General features: G+C 43.0%; 1 protein-coding gene across 2 annotated transcripts in view; it reads left to right on the forward strand.

Annotated features, from left to right (window-relative positions):
• DYNC2H1 (dynein cytoplasmic 2 heavy chain 1) overlaps positions 1-23,532 on the forward strand; it is a 324,085-nt gene that overhangs the window by 15,349 nt on the left and 285,204 nt on the right. For both annotated transcript variants that reach the window (XM_039221130.1, XM_039221131.1), the window contains exons 12-21: positions 1,647-1,842; positions 7,889-7,984; positions 12,216-12,368; positions 12,893-12,991; positions 14,485-14,624; positions 14,708-14,936; positions 15,757-15,884; positions 20,297-20,412; positions 21,041-21,168; positions 23,262-23,411. In XM_039221130.1, the coding sequence (XP_039077061.1) occupies positions 1,647-1,842; positions 7,889-7,984; positions 12,216-12,368; positions 12,893-12,991; positions 14,485-14,624; positions 14,708-14,936; positions 15,757-15,884; positions 20,297-20,412; positions 21,041-21,168; positions 23,262-23,411 (1,435 nt within the window). The remainder of the gene's footprint in view (positions 1-1,646; positions 1,843-7,888; positions 7,985-12,215; positions 12,369-12,892; positions 12,992-14,484; positions 14,625-14,707; positions 14,937-15,756; positions 15,885-20,296; positions 20,413-21,040; positions 21,169-23,261; positions 23,412-23,532) is intronic.

Genomic DNA, 23,532 nt, shown 5'->3' on the forward strand with positions numbered 1-23,532 from the left:
TATAGAAAGTAATTTTGAAGGTTAGTTGCAAATAAAGGCAAAGAAAGTGCCATTAAAATTTTCTGACAGGATTTGTGTTTTAGGAAAGTTGGAGCTAAATCATTATTCTAAGCCATTTTAAAGTGTCTACTTTTAAAAAACTTTTTTACTTTATTTTGAGAGAGTGATCACATGCACAAGTGGGGAAGGTTGGGGGGGAGAGAGAGGAGAGAGGGGGAGAGAGAGGAGAGCGTGAGGGAGCCAGGCAGGCTCCACAGTGTCAGCACAGGACTCGTCGTGGGATTCGATCCCATGAACCGTGAGATCATGACCTGAGCCGGAACCAACAGTCAGCTGTTTAATCAGCTGAGCCACCCAGGTGCCCCCAAAGTATCTACTTTTTATTATGCTTTATTGTATGTGGTGTTAAATGGGTGGAATAGATTTGTTCTTTGCTTTTCAGTAGCTTTCGTTCTAAGACCTACATGTTTTCTAAATTGTGGAAGTTATTTGAAAGAATAAACATTATATAAACCTGATCCTTAAAGAGAGGTTGTGAAAATAAAATACTTGTTGACCACTTTAGCTCAGTATTTGCACAGTCCATGCTGACTTGAATGAACTGATGTAGAAGTAGCTACTGTAGCCTTAAAAAGAAACACACAGGGGGCGCCTCAGTTGCTTAGTCGGTTAAGCGTCCGATGGTTAAGCGTCCGACTTTTGCTCAGGTTATGGTCTCACGGTTCGTGGGTTCGAGCCCCGCGTTGGGCTCTGTCCTGACAGCCAGCTCGGAGCTTGGAGCCTGTTTCAGTCTGTGTCTCCCTCTGTCTCTGACCCTCTTCTGCTCACGCTGTCTCTCTCTCTCTCTCTCTCTCTCCTAGAAATAAATAAAACATTTAAAAATAAAGTAAAAAAAAACAAAAAACAAAAAGAAACACACAGGCCAGCCCCTCGGTAGACAAACAAAGAGCTGAGGAATGAAACATTTGAGTATCTGTACTCCTGCCATTCTTATGTTCTTTATCATTGATCCTTCAATAAAAGTATTAAAGAACCAAATAAGCTGACTCAAAAAAATATCTAAGGTACCCTTTAGAGGATGAATCAAGACCTTATCTCTCCCTCTCTTTTTTAATGTTTATCTATTTTTGAAAGAGAGAGTGAGAACAGAGACAGTGAGTGAGGGGAGGGGGAGGGATAGAGAGGGAGACACAGAATCTGAAACAGGCTCCAGACTCTGAGCTGTCAACACAAAGCCTGATGCAGGGCTTGAACTTATAAACTGCAAGATCATGACCTGAGTGAAAGTTAGGCATGTAATCAGCTGAGCCACCCAGGAGCCCCAAGACCTTTTCTCTTTATGCTGAATGTGTTGTTGGTTTTGAGTCTTAACTGAAGGCTAAGCAATTGATTGTTCTGACTTCAAAAAATCCTTGGGAGAAAAGATTAATGTGATGATACAGTTTGAGTATTGTAGTTTATTACCAAGATCTGAATTGTGAGATACTATGTAGAAAAAAAGATTACTTGGAACCTATGATTAAAATATACAGTTTTATACTTTGAGTTAGTTTTATATTTATAGAAAAGTTACAAAAACTGTTGTTTTTCATCAGTCAAAAGAGTAAGAACATGAAACTGAAAAAGTTACTTATTTTATTTTGTAGCATCGAGGCCAATAGTCGAATTATGGATTTGGACCCTAGTGACGGCTCATTAAAGGTGCATTATTCAGATCGACTGGTGATTCTTCTCAGAGAAGTTCGTCAGCTGTCTGCACTTGGCTTTGTTATTCCTGCCAAGATACAGCAGGTTGCAAACATTGCACAAAAATTCTGCAAGCAAGCAATTATTCTTAAACAAGTATGACATTATATTTTTGAATAAATGACTGTCCTGAGTTCATTATGTTAGAATATTTTAAGGGCTTCGTTTTCTAATTTTGATACATTTTCAGCTAACAGAATAGCAGCAGTGCGTCTTGGGAAATTAGGGTTTGCTAAATGACTACATTATGAAATTTGCATTTTAAGCCTATGTAAGAATTCATTAACTTGAGGTATTATTGTTATTCATTCTAAAAGCATTTGGAAAATTAGAATGTAATATTTCTTTTTTCCATTTTCATCCATGTTACGTGCATGGATCTTAAAGGACCTTCTAACCAAAGGGCCCTCTGTCCTCTGCTCTCTTCGCCTTCAGCGGGCAGATTCTTAGAGATTGACAGGGCTGATGGCCTCTAGTTTTGGTCATTTCCTGGGTCTGCCTGTTCCCTTCGCCATCATATCATTTACCTGTTTATTGTAATGGTTTTTAAAGTTTGCTTATTGATTTTGAGAAAGAGCAGGCATGTGTGTGTGAGCGGCAAAAGTGGGTAGAGAGAGGGAGAGAGAGAATCCCAAGCAGGCTCCGCACTGTCAGGGTAGAGCCCCACATGGGGCTCAAACTCATAAACTGTGAGATCATGACCTGAGCCAAAATCAAGAGTCGGATGCTTAACCCACCAAGCCCCCCAGCTGCCTCACATTTGCCTTTTTAAAACTAACTATTACCCCCTTGCTGTGTGTCTCCTTAGCAGAGTACACAAGCCCTTCTTAATCCTGCTCTAACCTCCCACTGGCTTGGCCCTCAGCACCCGGACCCTTCCCTTCAGGCGGCGCCCTATGCCTCAGTGGTACGAGACCTGGCTCTTCTCTGAATGCATCTCCATCCCTTAATCCCCTCTCAGAAGTCACTTTCTTTGTTGTGTCTTCCTTTAGGTGATCGTTCCTTATTCTCTATGTAGTTTGCACATCAGTCTTGAGTGCTTTTCTGTAGTACTGGATTCTTTTTGTCTTTTTGCTCACTTGACTAGTAGATCTAATGGTCAGGAATAATATCTTAGGGGCAGGAACAGTATCCTGTGTATCTTGGACTCTCATTTATTCTTTGAGCCCCTGTAGCGCCCGCACAGTGCAGTGAGGATGAGACCAGTACCCGGCTGCGGTGTTCCGGCACACAGTTTCTTGGCCTCAGCTCTGTTGGCATTTTGTGCCGGTTCTCTCCTGTGGGAAGCATCCTGTGCTTTGTCGGGTGTTTGGTAGCATCCCTGCCAGTAGCACCTGCCTAGTACTGACAGTCTAAGGTGTCAGTTGTTGCCAGATGCCCCCTTGGGTGCACATCAAACATGGCTGACCACCACTGGTCTGGTGGGAGAGGGCAGGGCAAACAATGAGTCCTGGTTAAATACCGGGCATTCTGGTAGACGCCTTATCTATGTGACTTCAGTTTCCTCCCCAGTTTTCACTTGTCTAATGGGCGACCAGATTTGGAACATCGTTTTCCTGATACCGTGTAGCTAGTAAGTTATTTAGCTGGGATTTGATACAAGTTGTGGCTCCAAAGTCCATAGTTACTCAGTTACAGTTTATGTACTGATGACAGATAAGTGCAAAGTTGATAAAACATGTATCAGGGGACCTGGGGGGCTCAGTCAGTCGAGCATCTGACTTCGACTCAGGTCATGATCTCACGATTTGTCGCTTTGAGCCCTGTGTTGGGCTGTGCTCATAGCTCAGAGCCTGGAGCTGCTTCTGATTCTGATCTCCCTCTTTCTGCTCCTCTCCAACTCATGCTTTGTCTATCTATCTCTCTCTCAAAAATAAGTAAACATTAAAAAAAATATGTAATATGTTATGAGTACTCTATTAGAGATTTTGTAAAGTCCCATGAAAGTATCAAGGTGGGAATTTTCAGTTACTTCCTGGGTAGGAGTCAAGGCAGTATCAGGTGAGTTTTTCGGAGGAGCCTGTTTGGTGTGAGGAGCACGAGGGAGGGGTGGGTGAGCGTTTCAGAGAGCCGGACTGCGTCTTCAGAAGGAGAGAGGCTTGCCCACTCTTGTATCCTGTGTATTTAGTGCAAGACAAAGGAGCTCAGATGATGAGTGTGGTCACATCGCATTGGTATTTCCCTGGGGAGATCTATTACATGTACCTTCACTTCTGAGCAAGTATTTAGCTGGAGAAGGAAGTGTGATGTAAGAGTTGGTTAGAGAGTAGCTCGGCCAGGTTGCTGTAATACTGTGTATTACTTGCTTCTAGTTTTTTGGATTAGGCTTTTTCTTGGAATACTACTGTGGTACAGAATAAATACCGTGGACAGCTTCCTCCAAATACAGCTTTTTTTTTTTTTTTTTTTTTTTGCTTTTTATTTTATTTACTTTTACTTTATTTAATTTTAATTCAGATGTGCATGTATTTGTTCCGGTGAAATTGTATTGTCAAGTACCTTACTATTTAGTCACTTGGATTAGGAGTTTCCTGATATTGTGCAACCAACACAGAATAGAGAAATTGCATCCTCAAATGCATATGACTGCACATGTCATCCATAATCCTGATTTAAAATTCTAGTGTTCATTGAACTTTAATGTTGGGTTGAATTTACATTAAGTAACTGATAAAAATTTAAGTTCACAAAAATGTACCTATAACAAGATAACATTCTCTGTTTTATGGGTTGAGATTCCATGTTAAATTGTCCTTGGGAAGAAAGAATAATTTTTGCTGAAAATTAAAGTTAAGGAAATTATTTTCCTGACCATACGTCTTTTCTAGTACCTGTGACTAATAGTGATACCTTCACAGGAGCACCTGGGGGGCTCAGTTGGTTGAGTGTCTGACTCTTTTTTTTTTTTTTTTTTTACAAATAGTTTATTGTCAAATTAGTTTCCACATAACACCCAGTGCTCATCCCCACAAGTGCCCTCCTCCATGCCCATCCCCCCTCCCCCCTACATCCATCGGTTCTCAGTTTTTGTCAGCATTCAAGAGTCTCTCATGGTTGGCCTCCCTCCCTTTCCCCCACCATTTCCCCCCTTCTTCTCCCCCTTGGTCCTCTGTGAAGTTCCTCCTAATCCTCCTATACATGCAAACATATGATATTTGTCCTTCTCTGCCTGACTTATTTCGCTCAGCATAACACCCTCAAGGTCCATCCATGTTGCTACACATGGCCAGATTTCATTCTTTCTCATTGCCTTGTAGGATTCCATGGTATAGATAAACCACATCTTCTTGATCCATTCGTCTGTTGATGGACACTTAGGCTCTTTCCATGTTTTGGCTATTGTGGAGAGTGCTGCTATGAACATTGGGGTACATGTGCTCCTATGCATCAGCACTCCTGTATCCCTTGGGTAAATTCCTAGCAGTGCTATTGCTGGGTCATAGGGGAGTTCTATTGTTAGTTTCCTGAGGAACCTCCACACTGTTTTCCAGAGGGGCTGCACCAGTTTACATTCCCACCAACAGTGCAGGAGGGTGCCCGTTTCTCCACATCCTCGCCAGCATCTCGTGTTCTCTGATTTGCTCATTTTAGCCACTCTGACTGGCGTGAGGTGGTATCTCAGTGTGGTTTTGATTTGTATTTCCCTGATGAGGAGGGACGCTGAGCATCGTTTCATGTGTCTGTTGGCCATGTGGATATCCTCTTTGGAGAAGTGTCTGTTCATGTCTTCTGCCCATTTCTTCACTGGGGTTGTTTGTTTTTCGAGGGTGGAGTTTGGTGAGTTCCTTATAGATTCTGGATATCAATCCTTTATCTGATATGTCGTTTGCAACTATCTTTTCCCATTCCGTTGGTTGCTTGTTAGTTTTTTGGGTTGTTTCCTTTGCCGTGCAGAAGCTTTTAATCTTGATAAGGTCCCAATTGTTTATTTTTGCTCTTGATTCCTTTGCTTTGGGGGATGTGTCAAGTAAGAGATTGCTGCGGTGGAGGTCAAGGAGGTTGTTTCCTGCTTTCTCCTCTAGGGTTTTGATGGTTTCCTGTCTCACATTCAGGTCCTTTATCCATTTTGAGTTTATTTTTGTGTATGGTGTGAGAAATTGATCTAGTTTCATTCTTCTGCATGTTGCTGTCCAGTTCTCCCGACACCATCTGTTAAAGAGGCTGTCTTTTTTCCATTGGATATTCTTTCCTGCTTTGTCAAAGATTAGTTGGCTGTATACTTTTGGGTCCACTTCTGAGTTCTCAATTCTGTTCCATTGGTCTATGTGTCTGTTTTTGTGCCAATACCATACTGTCTTGATGATGACAGCTTCAAATACAGCATATTTTTATATGTACTAGTGGAAAGAAGATGACTATAAAATTAGGAAATATTTTTTAAGAACATACTCTGGGCCAAGAATGTTGTGAGGTGCTGGAAATACAAAGATTACATACAAGACCATCTTTTTAAAGACTCATTCCATGGTGTCCACTTGATCTGTGTCCCTGAACCTCTCCTCTTTCCCAACAGAGCTGACAGTTCCCTTTTCGATCCTCAGTGTACCTTGTAGGTATCTCCGTGTTTTGATTCATTGATTAAACAAATAATTATCGAGTGCCTTCTGTTTGCTAGACACTGTTCTTGAAGTTGTCATTGTAATTTGAGAGATACTGTAGTGATAAGTCCTGTGAAGAAAAAGAAAACGAAAGCAGTTGGAGCAGAGTGCACTATTTTGGACAGAGTGGTGAGGGCAGTCCTTGATGAAGGGTGATATTTGGGAAGATACAGGACATAGGGTGACACAGAACCATGCAGATGTCTGCAGGAAGGCTTTGTTGCGCAAGGTTCCCGCGAGGGTTCCTGAGGGGAGGCCCCCCCGGATCTCACGGGAACAGCTGGGAGCCCGGTGTGGCCGCACCGCGGTGAGGCTCTGTGGTGGGGCTGATGGGGATTTTATTCTCAAATGTACTGGGGAGTCACTGGGAGTTTTGGTGTAGCAAATGGTATAGTGTGATTTCTGTTGAGGGAAGTGCCACTCTGGCTCTTTGAATGCCTTGAACGGACACCAGGAAGCTACGGCTGGAGACAGACCAGCTCTGGGATGGCCACACTGGTCTTGTCGAGAGACGGGGTGCTCGCCTCGCTGTGGGGTTGGTGGACCTGGGTGGCCTTGTTGCCTGTAATTGTGCTGGGAAAGTGGAGTCAGTAGACAAATACATGATTTCGTTCATGTAATTTAAGAAACAAAACTGACAGACAAATGGGAAGGGAGGGAAAGAGGAAAACAAACCACAAGAGACTTTTTAGTTTATTTTAAAAGAGAACGCAAGTGTGTTGGTGCGTGGGGGAGAGACAGAGAGGGAGAGAGTGAGTGACCCAAGCAAGTCTTGCTGTCAGCAGAGTCCAATGCAGGACTCAATCCCACAAAGCAGATAATGACCTGAGCTGAAGTCAGATGTTCAAATGACTGAGCCAGCCAGGTGCCCTGCCTATGAGAGACTCTTAAATACAGAGAGTACACTGAGGGCTGCTGGAGGGGAGGTGTGAGGATGGGTTGGGTGATGGGCACTGGGTGTTGTATGTAAGTAATGAATCACTGAATTCTGCTCCTGAAACCAATACTGCACTGTATGTTAAATCACTAGGATTTAAATAAAAAAGAAATAAAAACAGAATAAAACAAGCAGTATAGTCAGTAGACTTCATTGATGTGGGATGTAAAAGAAAAGTAAAGGACAGCTCAAAGATTTTTTGGCCTGAGAAATGGATTGTTCGTTATATGCCGAAAAAGGAAGGAATAAGTTTGCAGAGCTGCAGGAATGAAAAGTTAAGTTTTTAGCATTTAACATGCTTTATTGGGCTCCTTCATGTTTCTCTTGAGACCGGGAACTTCGTGGTCACAAGGACTGGGTTTTCTCACCTTTGTCTACTCAGCCCCCAGGACCTGGCTTGGCACAGTGTGGGGGCTCAGCAAGGAGTGACTGTGTGTATTCACAAGTGCATCAGTGCTGCGTCAGAGATGAGAGCCAGCAAGCTGTTTCTGGTTACGTCTCAGGATGAGAAGAGTTAATGTTCCCATTCAAACCATTAAAAATGAAGACAAGTGAAAAATTAAGCGTGCTATTTACTATTATTACTAATTGTACTTTCACTTTGTAGGTGGCACATTTTTACAATTCCATCGATCAACAAATGATTCAAAGTCAGAGACCAATGATGTTACAATCTGCATTAGCATTTGAACAGATAATTAAGGTAAATGGGCTTTATATGTTGTTATAATTGGATTTTACTTGTGAGGTGTTTCTTGTTTCTTAGTTTTTTAGTATACCCTTCAGCTTAATATTGACTTAAGGTTTCATTCCCCAGTGACTTCCTTCACTCTTAACAAGTAACATTTGTAGATTTAAGTGGTTATATTGTTTCACATATTCAGATGCTTTGATCAATTGAATTACTATGTGTAGTATACAACTTGTATGCCACTATACTTATTCACTGAAGTGTGAGGCCTTTTTTTTTGTTTTGTTTTAAAGTTTATTTTTCAGGGGCGCCTGGGTGGCTCAGTTGGTTGAGCTTCGACTTCAGCTTAGGTCATGATCTTGTGGTTTGTGAGTTTGAGCCTCACATCAGACTCTGTGCTGACAGCTCAGAGCTGCTTTTGGATTCTCTTTCTGTCCTTCCCCTATTCGCACTCTGTCTCTCTCTCTCTCTCTCTCAAAAATAAATACACATTAAAAAGAATTTTAAAGTTTGTTTTTGAGAGAGACAGAGACAGCGTGAGCGGGGGAGGGGCAGAGAGAGGGAGACATAGAGTCCCAAGCAGGCTCCAGGCTCTGAGCTGTCGGCACAGAGCCTGATGCACGGCCGGAACCAATGACACTATGGGATCAAGACCTGTAGAAGTAGAAGAGGAATATACCTTTTTCCTGTTGTGTTTGCGAGTGGATCACTAGTTGTGATTTTCCTCAAGACCGCCCCCAGTTTCTGTGATCTTGTGGGAGGACTGTGAGGACGTGGTGCCGATCTCTTATGATCTAGTCCAGCAGCAGGGTGCAGAGCAGAGTCCACACAGGGCAGGGCCTGGGTGAAGCCCTGGGGACCGGAGGCAGGCTCTCAGGACCCCTTCCCCTGTGGACCCATACAGGGCGACCTTCACTCCCGCCCCTCCGTCACAAGTTGTGATACACGTGGTGGTGTCTTACTGGGACTGTGAGCGCCTCAGCGCCCGGGCACTTACGGCGGGCTAGTTGTGGGGTATCTTCTGCCTGATCACGCACCGGGGTTGCACATGCCCAGGAGGAGAGCACGTGTTCAGTATAAACTGCACTGTTGAGGCACCGTGAGCCAGTCTTCCAAGTGGGGTGGCGGGGGGCTGCCAGGGCCGGGCCAGGGTCGGGTTTCAACGGGCCTCCTGAGGGACGGCATTCACATGCACCGTTCTCGCCTGTGAGTAATGGGAGGTCCTGTAATTCATATGGACAGATTTTTAAGTTTTTTAAAAATGTTTTTAATTTTTTTTCATTGCCAGAGCTCCATATGACTATATAATGGAAAGTTTAAAATACAGGTAAACAAGAAGAAAAAAGGTTTTAAAACTATACCATGAAGAGATGGCCATTGTTAGCAGTCTGGAGTCTGTCTTTTAAACTTTTTGTGTGTGCATATTTACAAGTGTACTTTTGAAACTGGGGAAATATTTTATTACTTTTTACCCCTTTTCAGTAAATAGATAATGTTTAATTGTACGTCATTAGGACTTTTTTTTCTCTAATAAATATATTCAAAGAGGTATCTCCTGATATTTCTGTGAGAAATTGGGTTGTGAGAAGTAAATCATTATGTTAGCTTCTGTTAAATGAGACCGAATAGTAGAGAAGAAAGCAAGATCGAAGGAGCAGGAATGCTGAGGTTCCTTCTAATCCGCTGGCCGCTTGCTGTCTGGGAGGGCAGGGACTCTCCTCCTCCTCACGACCTGTAGCTGTGCGGCAGCAGGTCGCGTGTGCTGACAGCCTAGTAAATGCTCGCTAAGCTGTTGCATAGGGTGCGCTGCTGGGCTTTGCACGGGTAAGTGTCCGTTTAGTGGCTGTGTACGGAGGGTCTGCCGTGTCCCAGACATGATTGCCTGGGTTTTCCACGCACCACGTCCAGCACGTCTGGAAACCAGGCTGCTGTCCACTCTTACATATTTGTCCTGAGTGTGCATTCCTGTCTGGGTACACAGAGCACCACGTACACGGGGTTATAATTTTTCCTTCAGTCATCATATACGACTTAAGAAAGTCATGAGGAAGCAAATCAGAGAACTCTAGATGCTGGCGAGGATGTAGAGAAACGGGCACCCTCCTCCACTGTTGGTGGGAGTGTAAACTGGTGCAGCCTCTCTGGAAAACAGTGTGGAGGTGCCTCAAAAAATTAACAATAGAACTCCCCTAGGACCCAGCAATAGCATTGCTAGGAATTTACCCAAGGGATATAGAAATGCTGAGGCATAGGAGCACATGTGCCCCAATGTTCATAGCAGCACTCTCCACAATAGCCAAAACATGGAAAGAGCCTAAGTGTCCATCAACGGACGAACGGATCAAGAAGATGTGGTTTATCTATACCATGGAATACTCCATGGCAATGAGAAAGAATGAAATCTGGCCACATGTAGCAACATGGATGGACCTTGAGGGTGTTATGCTGAGCGAAATAAGTCAGGCAGAGAAGGACAAATATCATATGTTTGCATGTATAGGAGGATTAGGAGGAACTTAACGGAGGAACAAGGGGGAGAAGAAGGGCGGAAATGGTGGGGGGAAGGGAGGGAGGCAAACCATGAGAGACTCTTGAATGCTGACAAAAACTGAGGACTGATGGATGTGGGGGGGAGGGGGGATGGGCATGGAGGAGGGCACTTGTGGGGATGAGCACTGGGTGTTATGTGGAAACTAATTTGACAATAAACTATTTGTAAAAAAAATAAATTAATTAAAAAAAATAAAATAAAGTAAAATAGAAAAAAAGTCATGAGGATAGTTTATTTTATATTTATATTTTCCTAATCCTGGTGTTTTCCTTTGCTCTCTGAATTTACCACCAGAGAGTTGGTGTTGACCATGTCTTCATAGTAGGCTTGCTACAAAGTCTCTTCTCTTTTCCTTTGTCCGAGAGGATTTGTGTCCCTGCTTTCCAGAAAGGCACTTTTTAAAAAAATTTTTTTAATGTTTTATTTATTTCTGAGAGAGAGAGAGAGAGACAGTGTGAGCAAGGGAGGGTCAGAGAGAGTGGGAGATGCGGAATCTGAAACAGGCTCCAGGCTCTGAGCTGGCAGTCAGCACAGAGCCCGACGCGGGGCTCGAACCCACGAACCATGAGATCATGACCTGAGCTGAAGTCGGATGCTTAACCAACTGAGCCACCCAGGTGCCCCCAGAAAGGCACTTTGACCAGCAGTAAAATTCACGGTTGACAGGCCTTGTAGCCCTTAAAGAATCTCCTACTTCCTCCTGGCCTCATGGTCAGCATGTAGCGAGAGATTGATGGCCTTTAGTTTGCGGTCCTTTCTGAACAGCGTGTTGTTTCTCTGTGACAGAAGGAAGCGTCCTGAGCCCCGGGCAAGTGTGTGTGCTCCACGCTCTGCCGGGCCCCGCACTTGCACAGCTTCCCACGAGGGGAGTGGGAGTTCAGTGTCTCTTTCTGCCGCACTGACCCCTTCCTGTTGGGGGGGGGTGGTCTGCACTACCTCAGGCCCCCCGAGCGGGTGTAAGCCTGTTAACACGGCTGGGAGGGAGCACGGGGCTGACCTGCTGGGATGGGGGGAGACGGAGGCTCAGCTCGCTGCTCAGCCAGTGTTCCCTTGGCAGGGAAGAGTGGTGAGCGGCGGGGTGGCGGGGGGGGGGGGGGGGGGGGGGGGCGGGAAGGAAGGTTGGGCCTCTGCTCCTGCTCAGGCTGCAGAGCCACAGCTTTTCTGTTGGTGTTTGGCGACATTAGGGTGGGCATTGCTGAAGCTTCCCTGAGGCCACTGTGTTACCTGTCCTTTGGCCAGAGGGAACCAGCTTCTTCTGGATCTTGTCTTGTGTGTTCCTGGAGGTGGCTGCTGGCGGAGGCTTGTCTGTTGCCCTGTCCTACATGTGTGGGAAACAGTGAGAGGGCGTGCATGTGTGTTTCCTCGGCTCCCCAGCCCTCAGGGTCCTCTGCTGCCTTCCATCTGTCATTCCTGTGTGTGTGTGTGTGTGTGTGTGTGTGTGTGTGTGTGTGCGCGCGCGCGCGCGCAGGTGCGTGATCTAGCTCATCTGGGGCTGTTTCGCTCTAAGAGAGGGAACTTGGGAGGAAGGGAGCTATTCGTTTGGCCAGATTGCCTTACTGTTTATAAAACAGAAACGTCACTCTATGCGTCTTGATTGCAGATCAGGGTTAGGGATAGCTGGACTGAAGATGTACAGTGTGAGGTCTTGTGGAAAAGAGATTTGTATGGTACATGACATTTGTTGTCCCTTAGAATTCAAAAGCAGGAAGTGGCGGAAAGGCACAGATTACTTGGGATAACCCTAAAGAGTTAGAAGGCTACATCCAGAAACTCCAGAATGCTGCCCACCGACTTGCCACTGAAAATAGAAAGCTGAGAAAATGGCACACTACGTTCTGTGAAAAGGTAACCTTTGTTCATACGGTTGGCTAAGCGATGAAGAGTATTACTTAAATGGTAATTGGAATATAATTTTATTCTTTAAAATTTTTTATTTTTTTAAGTTTATTTTTTTATTCATTTTTGAGAGACAAAGAGAGCAGGGCAGGAAACAGGCCATTTTGAGTTTTACAGCTTTTCTGCTCGTGTCTTTTTGTGTTTAGTTGTTGAGCCTCTGTTGTCTCCTTCTCCTTTCTCATGACCTTGATGCTCATTGAAAAAGTGGTCAGTTTTTCTGAAGAAAGTCTCTTGATGTGGTTTTATAAGATGCTGTCTTATTCTTAGACCAGGGTGATGCGATTCTGACAGAAACAGTGCAGCAGCGACCGATGTTGGCCTTCGTCAGGGTATCATCAGTTACGTATGTGTCTTACTCTAGGTTGAATTCGTATCCATCACTCGGTTGAGGTGGTGTCTGTTAGATTTTCCCCCTGGAAAGTTACTGCTTTTCCAGAGTTCCGTTGTGACTGCTGTGCGTTAATGTTTAATAGGTCGTGGTTCTTATGAACATCGACCTGCTTCGGCAGCAGCAGCGCTGGAAGGACGGATTGCAGGAGCTGAGGACCGGCCTCGCGAGTGTCGAAGCGCAGGTAAGTGTGTTTTCCTTGCTGCCTCCCCTTCGAGCGTCATCTTTTCAGAGGTCAGTGTAGAAGTGGATGAAAAGTTCAGAAAGATTATCTGTAAATCTTTACTCCTAAATTTCTAATAAATTTAGAATTCTACTGAACGTATATGAAGACGGCAAAGTAGCATTTACATTAAAAAATATAAAAATAAGTTTGCATATATCTTATGGAACATCAAATTTCTCAGTTCAGACTTTGTAGTTTCTTTGACTTTGTGCTTAAATGTTATCATTCTTTAGTTTTCTTTTAGGTGATCGTGACATGTGTAGAACACAAAGCTACATTAGGCAGAAGCCCAATAATTGGAATAACTGTTTCAGAATGTTTTCCTTTTTTTGGGTAAAATTCCATTTCTGTACACACTTTGATAAATGATACATATGTAAGTGTAACACACAGGGCCTGCTGCACGCCAGTGGTCAGGGGTCTTAGCTGAGTATGGATTATGTGTCCTATGTGTTTACATGTAGTTTTCAGTTCTTAGATTAAAAAAATGAATGTTTATGTATTTTTGAGAGAGAGAGAGAGAGAGTGAGAGCACAAGCAGGGGAGGGTCAGAGAGAGAGGGAGACAGAATCTGAAGCAGCTCCAGGCTCTGAGCGAGCTGTCAGCAGAGTCTGATGCAGGGTTTGAACTCACTGACTGTGAGATCATGTCTTGAGCCGAAGTCAGATACTTAACTGACTGAGCCACCCAAGCACCCCTAGATTTTTTTCAATTCTTTTTAAGTTTATTTTTTTGAGAAAGAGAGAGCATGCATGTGCGCACAGGAGCAGAGGATGGTGGGCAGACAGAGAGAGAGAGGGAATCCTAAGCAGCCTCCGTGCTGTCAGCACAGAGCCTGACCCAGACCTCAGACTCGTGAACTGTGAGATCATAACCTGAGTCAAAGCCACGAATCGGACACTGAGGTGACTGAGCCACCTGGACACTCCCAGTTCTTACAGCTTGAAGAAAAAACAAGTGTTAGCATTAATATATTTATGGTTCTATGGAAGCTACAAGTGTAAACTATCCTGAGCACCCTTATATTTTTCAGTTTGTTATTTTTTTAAAAATGTGCATTGGACTATTTAGGGAGTGGAAAGGGAAGGGAAGAGCTGCACTAGATGGGAGTTTTAGAAAGAGGACACAGAAGCTCGTTGACTAAACCACTAATGGTTTTCTTGCATCATAAAATAAAGTCTATATGTAAAATCCATTTAATGTTAATTTGATATGTTAAAATTTGCCAGTCTTTGGACTATTTAAACATGTGAAGATGAGGGATTTTTCTATTTGACTTTATATAAACTCTTACACTACAAGTACCAGTGAGGAGTTGCATGTTTTAAGATGTTAAAAATGGGGTGGGTTTTTTCCCTTGTAATTTTACTATATATGATATAAATACTTTAAATGAAAGCCCAATTCTGTCACCTAGTTTTTAAGTAAAACACGTGCCTGTGCCCTCTCAGGGATTCCAGGCCAGTGACATGCGCGCGTGGAAGCAGCACTGGAATCATCAGCTGTACAAAGCTCTTGAACACCAGTACCAGATGGGCTTGGAAGCACTTAACGAGAACTTGCCAGAAATAAACATAGACCTAACATACAAGTAAGGTTTCTTAAAGCCCCTTTTCATTTTCAGACTATATTTTTCTAATAGTACATATTTTAAAGTTATTTATGTGTTTTCAGACAAGGCCGGTTACAATTCAGGCCTCCTTTTGAAGAAATCCGGGCTAAATATTATAGAGAAATGAAGAGGTTCATCGGCATTCCGAATCAGTTTAAGGGAGTTGGTGAGCCTGGAGATGAGTCTGTTTTTTCTGTTATGATTGATAGAAATGCAAGTGGATTTTTGACTATTTTCAGCAAAGCAGAAGATCTGTTTAGGCGATTATCAGCTGTCTTACACCAACATAAGGTACGGAACCTGTAATTTTCTGTTACTCTATTATGATGTTTCGTCTGATTGATTGAATTAGTATCACATGTACTGATCTACGGCTTATCTTGCCTGGCGTAACGTAAAAGCATGGCAGGCGGACAGCCGGTGGAGCGCTCCTGTACACACGAGAACAAAGTTATACTGAGGTTTTTTGTCTTTGACTTTTTGAAAATTGAGAAACTAGTTGTTGCATTAGCTTGCGATGTGACAGGATTCTGTTGTGTCAACTTTAACTTCTCTCGGGAAACTGTGTCCTTTTCTTCATTCTTGGGACCAAGAGCAGTCCTTGGAGTGAGGCCTTCAGACTTGGGTTGAGACGGCTTCACTTCATCCTTACACTGGAGCCCACCCCGGCCGCTCTCCTGAAGCCCAGCTGCGTCCCTTGTCCTTCCTGTTGCTCTGAGACACGTGACTGAGACGTCAGCCAGTCTCTCAGCTGCCACTGGGTGCTGCTCCGACTGTTAGGTTTCTAGAACTGATTGAATGTGCATACCTTCAGATTTGTAGCCTTGGCCTTGCCTAATGATTTTGTATTTGGGTGCATCAAATTTGAGAAGAGAATCTGAGGAAAGGGTTTTTGTGGCCTTTAAAAAAAGTTTGATGGTCACTGTGCTTTTATGTATTCAATAGTTATTATAGGCTCCCTGATAATGGTTATATTTACATATTTAAATTGAAATTTACCTAAATACCTTCCATCTGCCCCTTTTTATCAGTGTTAAGAGTTGGACCCTAATCTTTTAAATGTTAATAAATTCTGTTTCTTTAATATAGTATGATTTTTATTTTTTAATAGGAATGGATTGTAATTGGGCAAGTTGATATGGAAGCTCTCGTGGAAAAGCATCTCTCCACCGTCCATGACTGGGAGAGAAATTTCAAAGCACTGAAGATAAAAGGAAAAGAAGTAGAGCGCCTTCCGAGGTATGAGAAGTCGTGGTAGAATTTATGTCCCATTCGTTTGGTCGTGAGATGGTGAGGGTGCTCTACAGTAGTGGTGTCGGTCAGATGACCTCCCTACCTCCTGTAAAGCTCAGCCATGACACTGGGTGTCATCTGAGTAGGGCTCTGCCGACACTACTGCTGGCTGGGACCTAACTGGATGGAATAGAGTGCAGGCATAGGCTTCTGTTCACATCTGGCCTAAGGATTACGTTTGAAACGCATGGGCACGGTCTGCGAGCACTGAGACTCTGCCCGTGAGAGCGTGCTACTGACAGAAAGCTCAGGGCATTGGTCTCTGGCTTTGGGCTGTGCAGCCTCCTCTGGGGCTGCCGTGGCAGGCACACAGCCTGCTGCTGCCTCAACGTAGTGCTCTCGTGGTGGTGGGGACCCTCTGAGGGGCTTGTCATAACCCAGCTTGTTGAGAAGATAGTCTCCATCTTACCTGAAATTCTTACCACGGGAAACACTCTTTGCAGTAAGTGCTATGAAAGGCCTGTTTAATTGTGCATGTATTTCCTCTAAAGGACAGTATCACTTTTATTCACCTGTTTGCTCATTCTTTCAGTAAATACTAGGTGAGCATGTGTGATATGCAGAGCCTGTCCTGTGGGAGGATAAGGATGAGGAAGAGAGTCCCTCACGTTGCTTGCTGTCCGGTGGTGCAGTGAGATGTGACTCTGTACACACAGGGGTTAAGAGAGTGGGCTCTGGGGTCAGATGGCTTGTCCCAGCCATGAGACTGTGACTGCCATTTACACGCTGTGAACCTCAATTTCCTCAGCTTGAAAATAGTTAGTATGGGGCACCTGGGTGGCTCAGTCAGTTGAGCATCCAGGTCTTGATTTTGGCTCAGGTTGTGATTTCACGGTTCGTGGGTTCAAGCCCCATGTTGGGCTCTGTGCTGACCGTGCAGAGTCTGCTTGGGACTCTCTCTCCCTCTCTCTGCCCCTCCCTTGCTCTTGTGCTCTCTCTCTCAAAATAAACAAAAAGGTAGCTATGACAACTGTCATACTGATGACACAGTGTTTTGAGAGTTAAACGAGTAATTTGAACATAAAGTACTGGTACGGGTGACGTTCACAGTATATTTTACCGATTATTAATTGTTATCAGTACCAGATAGAATAGCGTGTTTCATTTTAGAGACTGAACTCAGGGCTCTGGAGGTGTGTACAGCATGACAGTGACATCCCACTCATTTGGGGCAAAATTAGGGAAGTTTCATTCCCTAGAATGAAAGCCTTGATAGAAAGCCTTGACCTGGGATTTTGACAGGAAGAAGGAGAACTGGAGGCGTCAGCAGACGTCCTAGGACAAGGGTCTGTGTGCTCAGGGTAAGTGGCTCACTGAGAACTTGAGGAACGAATGTTTTATTAGGGGCGCGAGGGAGTGTTCCTGGAAAGGGGTAATGAAGGCACAGATTTGGGAGAGTGTAATGTTCTCATTGGGCAATTTGGATTTTGTTCATAGTACAGTCATACTTAGTTAACTGAGTTAAGCCGTAATTAACTGGATTAAGTTGTTGGTACTCAAAATGGGGAAGAAGAAATACTATGAAATACTACAAAACAGTATGAAGTATTAAGGGGTCTTACTTTTGGAGGAAGATGAGGGATGAGGAACAGAGAAAAGATAAATGTCTTGTGGGTTCGAGCTCCGATGATTTAGATCATGATACACCATTAGTACTGGTTGGAAATAGGGAAGAGAGGGTGCTTTTGTAATGTTTGTATATGAGGTTTCTCAGTTGGATACGGTCTTTGGTTTTCTGTTTGTTTTTTAAATTTTTGTTGAGAGAATGAGAAGTAGGGGAGAGGGGCAGAGGGAGATAGAGAATCCCAGGCAGGCTCCGTGCCCACTGTGGAGCCCTTGATCCCACAACCCTGGGATTGTGACCTGAGCCAAAATCAAGAGTCAGATGCTCAACCAACTGAACCTCCCAGGTGACCCCCAAAGCTGTATTCTAATGTATTTTGTTTTTTTTATTTTTTTAAGCCTTTTTTTATTTTATTTTTTTTATTTTTTTATTTATTTCTAGGATAGAGAGAGAGCGAGCGTGATCAGGGGAGGGTCAGAGAGAGAGGGAGTCACAGACAGGCTCCAGGCTCTGAGCTGGCAGTCAGCACAGAGCCCGACGCGGGGCTCGAACCCACGAACCGCGAGATCATGACCTAAGCGAAAGTCGGACGCTTAACCGACTAAACCACCCAGGCGCCCCTATTCTAATGTATTTTGGATGCCATAGTAAGGGTATAATTTGGGGACAGCTTATCTAGGGCGATCCCATGTTACCTATGGCTGAGGGAGCCTCATTTCCATAGCACCAGTATTTTCAACTGAAAGGTGAACGTTAGTCTGTCCTCAGGATTCTGTGGTTGGTGAGTACAACTTTGCTGTAATCAGACCACCTAGTGATGGCAATTCACTAGCAAAATATGGCATAATTAATGTTAGTGTCGATGCAGGGGCTCAATCCCACTGAGTCACCTGAGTGACTGAGCCTCCCAGGCACCCCTAAAATAATCTGTCTTTATCAAATATTAGAAATCTTGACATTTTGTGTCAAAATTTCAAAAATTATATAAAACTTCATGTATTTTTTTTAACAAAATTTTTAAATGTTTTACTTATTTCTGAGAGAGAGACAGCATGAGCAGGGGAGGGTCAGAGAAAGAGGGAGACACAGAATCTGAAGCAGGCTCCAGGCTCGGAGCTAGGTGAGAGCACAGAGCTCGACGTGGGGCTCAAACCTACGAACTGCGAGGTCATGACCTGAGCCGACGTCAGACACTTAACTGACTGAGCCGCCCAGGCGCCCCTAAAACTTCATGTATTAAGTGAATTGGTATATTGTACTGGTTAAAAACTGGAGTTAAAACCACTCCAGTTAGTGGGTGATTGAAAATAAGTGAATCTTTAAGAGAATATCTTATTTTTATAATAAAAGTGAGTATTTAACTTATATAATTTATTTTCTAAAATATCACCTGGCTCTGTGCTTCAAAAAGGATGAGTAGCTTTCTAAATAATCTTTGTGACCATAGTTTCCAAACTTTTTAAAAATTTTGTTATTTCAAGATAAACAAGAGGTTTTTTTCTGATGAACAAGTCTGGTGCAATCTCTGCTTAGAACATTACAGTTAGTGTTAAGGATATTGTGGGGAGCGCCTGGGTGGCTCAGTCAGTTAAGCGTCCAACTTCGGCTCAGGTCACAATCTCACAGTTCATGGGTTCGAGCCCCACGTCGGGCCCTGTGCTGACAGACTAGAGCCTGGAGCCTGTTTCGGATTCTGTGTCTCCCTCTCTCTCTGGCCCTGCCCCAATCATGCTCTGTCTCTCTCTGTCTCAAAAATAAATAAAATATAAAAAAATTTTTAAAAAATGAAAAAGTTTAAAAAAGGTTATTGTGTGTAAAGAATTAATGTTGTTAAAAATATATGCCTGTTTTCTGATTAAAATAGTACATTTGTTTTATAAATTACTTAAAATACCAAAACTCTTCTTGGTATTTCATATTATGGACATATTAGTACATATACTTAAAAATTTGGGTCGTAATGTATCCTATTAATTTTATTTAACACTAATATTTAGTATTTTTCTTGTTATTACTTAGTCCTCAAAAATGTGATTTTCTTTAATTGTATGGATATATAATTAGCCACTTTTGTATTTGCAACATTCCTAATTTTTCACTATTATAATTAATGCTTTGAAAAGATATTTGTATATAAAGTCTTGGAGTCTGCTCTGAAAATTTCCTTGGGTTAATTCTCCAGGTGAAGTTAGTAAGACAAACTGTCTGGTATACACGGCCAGCCTCCCATGAAAGCTGCGTGGTCTTTTGCTCTGACCAGACGTTTTGAGGGTTCTGTTTGCCCACAAAGCTAGAGACATGAATTAGCAGTTCTTTACATTTTTGCTCATTTGATAGGTATAAAATGGTATCGTGTTACTGTCTTAGTGCCTTAATCACCTCTGTTCACTCTCTATTTTTGTTTTCCCTTATCACCATTGTTTGTGCTTTGTAGAATAGTGAATTTATGTTATAAATATTTAAATATGTACGTTACATGCTGTTACAGGTAAAGAGCTTGTAAATGTTTAAGTATATTCACATTCAGACTCTAGGGATTTATAATGTGCTGTGTTTTTTTAAAAGCTGACACACTGGATGATAAAAAACTGATTTCTAACAAAATCATGTTTCTTGAAAACTCCCTAATAGTAGGTGGAAAGCATTTTTACTAAATGAAATCTAAATGTGCTTGGAGATTACAACAATACTTTCTGAGTTACATTTTGAAATGTGTTATATAAAAACATCATACTGAGAATCTTCCTCTGATAAGTCTTTTTCATGTCAAAATATGTCAATTGGTATTTTTCAGTGTGGTCAAGGTAGATTGTTTAAATATTAATTGTAATCCTGTGAAGACTGTGATAGATGATCTCATCCAGAAGCTGTTTGATATGCTTGTTCTTTCTTTGAAGAAGTCCATCCAGGGTAAGACACTTTTTAATTTTTATTTTAACTTAATGTTATACAAAGGCATGTACTTGGATAGTTATGAATGTAAATCCCAATGATGATTAAAATCCAGCTAGATAGTATTATGAAATGAAATGTGCTTAAAATGATAACTTTGTAAAGTAGGTAAGTCCAAACCTGACTTTTAAGATGTCTAAAAATGGAAGGCGTTTTTGCTTTTTATAGTATGAGCCAGTATCCATTTGTTGCATGTAGTACTGAGGAAGGTAGGTAATTCTGCCATAATGTATTTGTCTTTTCACTTACTAATATTTTCCAAAATACTACACTGTTTCTTTTTCAGGTGAACTGAAGTGTTTTAGCATATTATCTAAAAGACTGGAAGGTTTACCAATTTTGAGTAAAATATACTGAGAATGAGTACATTTCAATTTTGTCAAAATTTTGAGGTATAATGTGAAACAACTAAATTTGCATGACAAGGCATTTCTTATTCTGTTTTTTAAAATTCTGTTGTATGAGCAAATAATAATTTAAGATTTAATGTATGTTATATAGTGATTACTTCCAATAGTCTGATTTTAAAATGATGCAATGGAGTATTTTTGGTGACAGTAACATTGTTTCACTGTCACCTATTCAGCTCACTTACATGAAATCGATACATTTGTAACGGAGGCTATGGACGTCTTAACCGTTATGCCCCAGTCTGTGGAAGAGATTGGTGATGCAAATTTGCAGTACAGTAGGCTACAGCAGCAGAAACCGGAGGTGAGAATCGCCAAGTAAAGTTACCAACTTATTTTTACTGTGCTGGAATGTTTCAATTAGGTAATTTTATGTGACTATTTAGAAATAATCATTTAATTTCAGTATTACAAGAGAGTCTGTATCGTGAGCTCATGGTTGGACTCCAGTGCTATGTGCGAGTCATGGTTAATGTCGTCTTCAGGACTAGGTAGTCCACTAGAATGCGGTGCATCAGAATAAGACAATGCTTAATACTTCTTGCTGTGCCTGAGGATACTGAAGGGGAAAGTTGAGCTGAACTAGCACTACACACATTCTCTCCCTCTCATACACACCCACACCCACCCCCCTCACACAGACTTGCTTATGGAGTTGTTATATAATGGATGATTTTAACTAAGTTTAGAAGAAGGAAGAGACATGTTTCAAATCATAAGAGAAACTTTGATGTGTCGCTCTTGTGTGGTAGACTTCATATGGTAAAGATTGCTGAGAGATAGGTGAAATGATACACTTTCCATAGAGAGGGTTAGAGAGACAGCAACAAATGTGTCCCAAGGTGCTGGGCTTGGGCCCCTGGGAAGCTGATGGTAGCGTTGCCTGAGAATGAGGGTGGCTGCAGGAGGAAGGTATCTGGACAATGGCTGGGGTGGGGGTTGGGACATCAGACGGAAGTTTTATGAGGAGTATGGACTTTAGCGTGGAGACTACATTTATTAATTTGATATAAATTTAAAAGCCGTCCCTCTAGGCATGAAATGTGAAACCACAGGATTGGACCAGTCCGTGTGCTTGATGGCAGACCATGGAGGGTGTAGAGCAGGGTAGGCCGTCCCGGATTACGTGGGGGTGTCGGAGCAGGCGGCAGAGGGCCGGGGGAGTGAAGCGAGAGGGGAGACGGAAAGGGTTCCCTAGCAGGAACTCGGAGGGACAGGGACGCCGCGCTGGAGACGCGTGGGAGGAGGGAAGTGGCAGCGGCGGTAGGAAGAGCTGCGCGGTCCCCGTCGCGTGAGCCGCAGCGGGGAGATAGGGCTGGCCCGTGGGTTCCGGGGAGCCACTGCTGGGTTTGAAGCGGCGGGACAGTACAGAACCGTGCCTAACACCTGTCGGGTGCCGCGCGGATGAGAGGGACGGGAGGGGAGGCCCCTCAGGGAGAATGTTGTGCTGACTTCAGGCTCATCTGGGCTCTGTCCGGGTGTGGGGGCCACACCCTGACTCTCCTTCCCTGTCTTCTCTGGGTTTCCTAGTACAGCATGACTCACCTTCACTTCCCCAGTTGTCCTTCCCTTAAGTGACTTTCCTTGTGACTGTTCCTTCTCGGTTAGTGAAATACTGAGTTCGTTTCTGCTCTTACGCCATCCCTGATGTTAGTCCTTTTAGAAGCCTCTGTAAGTTTGCCTGAGGGAAAGATGCCGCTGAGAGCCTCGCCTGCAGTAGCTCTAGCAGCGTGCTGCGGGCTCATGGGTTCCCTCAGTCCGCGTGACCACCTCACGCTCCTTGTCACCTTTCCGGTGGAGGGCCTTAGTTGAGTTTGTATATGATAATAAGTAAGTATTAGCAACTTCATATCCAGAAATTTAACAAATTATTTAAAAGCAAAAATCTTTATTTTAAAAAAATAACAAGTTACATAACAGAATAGAATCTTTTTTAAAATTGTACTTATTTTTTAGTTTCATTGTTTTGAAAGAGAGATGGTGCAAGTGAGCAAGGGGCAGAGAGAAGTAGAGCTCACCTGAAGGGGGGCCCATGCTCACCTGAAGCAGGGCTCGAACTCACAAATCATGAGGTCATGACCTGAGCCAAAGTCATATGCTTAGCTGACTGAGCCACCGAGGCCCCTTTAAATTTTTTTTTTTTTTAACTGTTTATTTGTTTATTTTGAGTGAGAGGGAGAGAGAGAGAGACAGAATCCCAAGGAGACTGTGCTGTCAGCACGGAGCCGACGTAGCGGCTCAAACCAACAAACTATGAGTCCATGACCTGAGCTGAAATCAAGAGTCAGATGCTTAACTGACTGAGCTACCCAGGCATCCCTAAAAGAAATGGAATCTTTTAAGAAATTTGACAAAATAGGTTGTTTTTTATTTTAACGTTAGTTCTTCAACCTTCAGATTTTGCCCTTATTCCAAGAGGCTGAAGATAAAAACAGACTTTTACGAACTGTGGCAGGTGGAGGTTTGGAAACAATTAGCAATCTGAAGGCTAAGTGGGATAAATTTGAGTTGATGATGGAAAGTCACCAACTTATGATTAAAGATCAGGTAAGAACCATTTAGTCATTTTGTTAAAGTGGAAACTTGATTTTTTTTCTCACTGAAGATTTCTGGCTTAGATTTATTCCCTTGTAGCTCAGGTAGGTAAGAATTTGACATTGTGGATGGA

This window comes from Hyaena hyaena, unplaced genomic scaffold (genome assembly GCF_003009895.1).
Source record: "Hyaena hyaena isolate Hyena2069 unplaced genomic scaffold, ASM300989v1 scaffold_947, whole genome shotgun sequence".
In the NCBI taxonomy this organism is placed as follows: Eukaryota; Metazoa; Chordata; class Mammalia; order Carnivora; family Hyaenidae; genus Hyaena; species Hyaena hyaena.